This window comes from Platalea leucorodia (genome assembly GCF_965183815.1).
Source record: "Platalea leucorodia genome assembly, chromosome: 3".
Lineage (NCBI taxonomy): Eukaryota > Metazoa > Chordata > Aves > Pelecaniformes > Threskiornithidae > Platalea > Platalea leucorodia.
Window position 1 is genome coordinate 109,200,250 of NC_138825.1, and position 4,933 is coordinate 109,205,182.

The 4,933-nt window shown below is 59.5% G+C and overlaps 1 protein-coding gene across 1 annotated transcript; it reads left to right on the forward strand.

Moving 5' to 3' along the window:
* Positions 1–3,191: 3,191 nt before the first annotated feature.
* Positions 3,192–4,403, forward strand: SOX11 (SRY-box transcription factor 11; the record flags this gene model as incomplete). The annotated part of the gene is made up of 1 exon (XM_082306731.1): positions 3,192–4,403. The coding sequence occupies one exon, from the start codon at positions 3,192–3,194 to the stop codon at positions 4,401–4,403; it is 1,212 nt and encodes a 403-aa protein (XP_082162857.1).
* Positions 4,404–4,933: the final 530 nt, after the last annotated feature.

Consider the following 4,933-nt stretch of genomic DNA (forward strand, 5'->3'; position numbering starts at 1 on the left):
CCAAAGCTTTATTAAAAATGATCTCTCCTGTCTTAATGTGTTAAACGTCAGATTCTGTCATGCTGGTGGATGAAGTTCTAGTCACCAACATGTCTTATCAATATTGATTATATGGCTTCCATTGGAATTGACTGAAAATTTTCCAAAATAGTTCATGGCTCTTGGAAAATGCTGATTTGACAAAATAACAGTATTTTATGAAAATTCACTGGTTTGATTCATTTCACAGGAAATTGAGGTAACATTCAATTTTCATTTCATCAGCTTGAATTTTATGCAATTATATGACATAATGAAATCTCCCATAAAAACTGAAACACAGACAACAAATTAAAACATTTTGATGTGCTTCATTTTGCAAAACTGCACCATTATTTCTATCTGGATTCAAAACGCACGTAAAAGCCTCAGAATTTCTCACAGGGGCAATTTTTTTTTTTTGTAATCTGAATACTGATAGTTACAGAAAAATACTAAGAAATAGGATTAACTGAGACACTTGGTATCCTGGTATCCTTTTAGTAACAGAGTCCCAGCAGCAGTGAAGCTGCCTTCCCTGGACAGCCAGCCAGCTACGTATCTCCCGAGACTCCTGTCCACACCACCATTATGAGAAACATACTCTCACCGTTTCTGAAACCCTTGCCACACAGACGGCTCTACAGCGTGCCTGACCTGAGTGAGTCCTTACCCGGATGGGGCAAAAAGTGCCAAATTTGCGGCCCCCTTGGAAGGAATGCCCTGCCCTGCCAACAGCTGTCCTCAGAGAGACCACAGCTGCGGCATGAACCCCAGGCGCTCCCGAAGGTACCGCACCCTCTCCTCATGTGGTTTCTCTACACTGTAATGTTTTATGACAGGCTGAGAACCCTGTCAGGCAAATTTTCCATTTTACCTCCTACCTCCCAAAGGATAAGCATTATTATGGGGCTAAATTGTACCACCAGGTGCAATCACAAGGAGAGAGAGAGGTGGCAGCAAGCCTCAGAGGAAAAATCCCTCCTGGGGGCACTCATGGAGAGGCAGAACAGTATTTTTTCAAAATACATCTTTACAATGAAGTAATGGGACCTTCTCAGGATATGCCCTTTCCTTTCCCTCTGCTCTGTACACCCAGCTGGGGTCCAGCAGGGGAAGCGACATGACACTATGTATCTGCCTCTTGTCTACTCCTTCTAACTCCTCCTGACTCCTGACAACTGCAGCCCAGACCTGGTAGCCCCAATGTATCCATAAAGCTAAGAGAGGTGAGTGACTCTTGCTTTTTTTGTTCCTGTGACAGCACTAGTCACTCTGCAGCCCTATGATATCATAGTCACATCATCCAAAGACAGTAATTTTGCTGTGGTTTGAGGAAAATGAGCCACTGCATTAATTAGAGGATGATGTACCACGGGACCTGCTGCCCCATTAGCACCAGTTCATAGGATGCGCTCTGACAGAGGAGAGGCTGTGCCAGGGCTCATCCCTCTCACAGCCATCATGTCTGCATCCAGCCAGCAACCACTGCAAAACTTGTTAAACTTTTGTCTTGCTAATAACTGTAAACAGTAGCTAGAAAAACACAAAGGGACCCACAGAACAGTGTGTGAATTCATTTTCAGCACCCGTTTTGCAAAGCAAAATGACCACAGACGAGTACACCGTCGGCTTTGGATTTTGTAAATTCTGCGATGAAAACAAACATGGTATTATCCGGAATAGCTGGATCCGCTACGGACGCTCTGCGATAATCACAACACTGCTGAATAACTGGATGCTTTCTGGAAAACAAGCAAATAAACAAAAAATCAGCACCGTTAGATGCTCTCGGTAAGTTTTCACCCCTTGCTTTGGAGAAACCGCCTTTATCCTCTGCCTACACCACGCGGGAAATGCCTCCAGGTGGGCGCATGACCTCCCTTATTCGGCTCACCTCCTGCCGGCAGCCCGGGCCTTCCCCGGGGGACAGGGGGCCCTTCCCCCTGCCCCGGGCAGGCCTCCCGTGCCGCCCGGCCCCGGGGAGCAGCGGGCACCGCCGCCCGGCAGGCCGGGCCCGCGGGGGCACCGTCCGCACCCGCAGGCAACCGGATCCCCCCGCCCCAGCAGCGTGCCAGGCCCTGCCCGGCGGCCTCGCAGCCCCGTTCGCTGCCGGCACGCCACCGAGGCGGGCCCCGGGGGGCCCACCAGGGCAGGGCTCCGAGGCGCCCGGCGCGCTCCTCCGGGGGTTCACGGCCCCGGCCCCGCTGCGGACGGGGAGACGGCCGTGGGCGGAGCCGCCCCGCCGACCACCGCGGCCGCGCCGCGCTGCGGAAGGCGCTGTCTCCCGGCGAGGGCCGCCCCACGCACCCGCCGGCGAGGAGCCGCGCAAGGCGGCGGAGCCCGGTCCGGCGGGAAGGCGGCGGGGACGGCACCGGCCGCCCGGCCCCGCGCCCGCCAGAGCGGCCGCCGCGCCGCCGCCGTGGCGGCCGCGGAGCGCCAGCGCCCCCTGCCGCCCGCCGCCGGCGCCGCCCGCCGCACCGAGCCGCGCGGCGCTCCGCGGCCTCCCGAGAGCAGCGGGCCACGGGGGCGCCGCCGCCGGCCCGCTCCCCGCCTCGCCTCGTCCCGCTCCGCGCCCGGCGGCGGCCGAAGCCGGCGGGCGAAGCCCCCCTCCCGCAGCGCCGCCGCCTCCCGGGCGGAGGGACGGGCCGGCGAGAGGCAGCGGCCCCCGCCCCCCCGGCCGCCCCCCGCGCGGGGGGTGTGTCAGCGGCGGGCGGGGGAGGGGCGGCCGGACGGGCGGTGGGCGGGGCGGTGGGCGCGGCCCCGCGCCGCCATTGGCCGCCGGCGGGAGTGATGTCACCCATATGAAACGCTGATAACGAGTTGGGCGAGGAGCCGCGAGTTTCGCAGAAGGGGGAGCGCGCGCGGCGGGGCAGGGCGGGCGGCGGCGCGAGGCCGGGGCAGGGGCAGAGCGCGGCGCCGAGCGCACGAGCCCAGCCGCGCCCCAGCCCGGCCCGGCCGCTGCGGGCGCCGGGGCTGCGGGCAGCAGCGAGCGCCCGCCGGTGGCCCCGCGGGGCTCCGCCTTGCAGCGCGGCGGAGAGCTCGGCTGCCTCGCCTCGCCTCGGCTCGCAGCAGGGGCAAGGTGCGGCGGTGGGAGGGGGCGGCGGAGCGGCTTTGTTGGCTCGGAGGGGAGCGGCGCGGCGGGAAGAGCGGCGCTTCGGCAAGACCGCACCATGGTGCAGCAAGCGGAAAGTACGGAGGCGGAGAGCAACCTGCCCCGGGAAGCGATGGACACAGAAGAGGGCGAGTTCATGGCTTGCAGCCCGGTCGCTTTGGACGAGAGCGATCCGGACTGGTGCAAAACGGCGTCGGGGCACATAAAGAGACCGATGAACGCGTTCATGGTGTGGTCTAAGATCGAGCGGAGAAAAATCATGGAGCAGTCCCCGGACATGCACAACGCGGAGATCTCCAAGCGCCTGGGCAAGCGGTGGAAAATGCTGAAGGACAGCGAGAAGATCCCTTTCATCCGGGAGGCGGAGAGGCTGCGGCTCAAGCACATGGCCGATTACCCCGACTACAAATACCGGCCCAGGAAAAAGCCCAAAATGGACCCGTCGGCCAAGCCCAATGCCAGCCAAAGTCCGGAGAAAAACGCTCCCACCAGCAGCGGCGGCAGCAAAAGCACCAAGAGCTCCAGCAAGAAGTGTAGCAAGCTGAAAGCCTCCTCCGCCTCCTCGCCCCCCAAGCCGGGAGCCAAAGCCGCCCACCACGGGGACTACGCGGGGGACGAGTACGTCTTCGGCACCCTGAAAGTGAGCAGCAAGACGGTCAAGTGCGTCTTCATGGACGAGGAGGAGGATGAGGAGGAGGACGAGGACGAGCTGCAGCTGCGGATCAAGCAGGAGGCGGAGGAGGAGGAGGAGGACGAGGAGCCGGGGCCGCAGCAGCTGCGGCGGTACAACGTGGCCAAAGTGCCGGCGAGTCCCACCTTGAGCTCCTCGGCGGAGTCCACCGAGGGGGCGAGCCTCTACGAGGAGGTGCGGGGCGGCGCCGCGGCGGCGGGCGGCGGCAGCAGACTCTACTACAGCTTCAAGAACATCACCAAGCAGGGCCCGCCGCCGCCGCAGCAGCCGCCCGGCCTCTCCCCGGCCTCCTCCCGCTCCATCTCCACCTCGTCGGCCGGCAGCGAGGAGGCGGACGACCTGCTCTTCGACCTCAGCCTCAACTTCTCCCAGCACGGCCACGCCGCCGCCGAGCTGGGGGCGGGCGCCGCCGCCGGCAACCTCTCCCTCTCGCTGGTGGACAAGGACCTGGACTCCTTCAGCGAGGGCAGCCTCGGCTCCCACTTCGAGTTCCCCGACTACTGCACCCCGGAGCTGAGCGAGATGATCGCGGGCGACTGGCTGGAGGCGAACTTCTCCGACCTGGTGTTCACGTACTGAGCGGGGGCGGCGGCGGCCAGGGCGGGCGGCGAGGCAGCGGCGGAGCTGGAGCGACGCGACGCCGGTGATGATGATGATGCTGATGATGATGATTAAAAAAAAGTCTTGTTTTCTTTAAAAAAAAAAAAATCTCGAAGTTAGTTCCGAGCCCGGGAGTTGTGATTTTAATTTTTTTAAATTTTTGTGTTTTTTTAATTTTTATTGCATTTGGTGATCACAACAACAACAGCAAAGGCAAATGGGACTGGGGGAAAAAAATGATACAGAAGGCGCTGTTTGAAGCTTGTCGGTCTCTGATTGAAGTCTGGAAGATGGTCTGCAAAGAAGTCTTTTGGCAGCACAACTGTTACTCAAGGGGGTTTGTGGATTTTTTTTTTTTTCCCGTGAGAGATCTTAAAGAACTGTTCTGATTTTTTTTAATTTTTTTTTTCCGAAAGGGACCATTGCAACTTGTTTTGGAGGGAGAAAACTGATGTCTTCTATGCATCCGATTCTTAACAAAGCTGCAGGGAGCTTGAAAAAATGCAGAC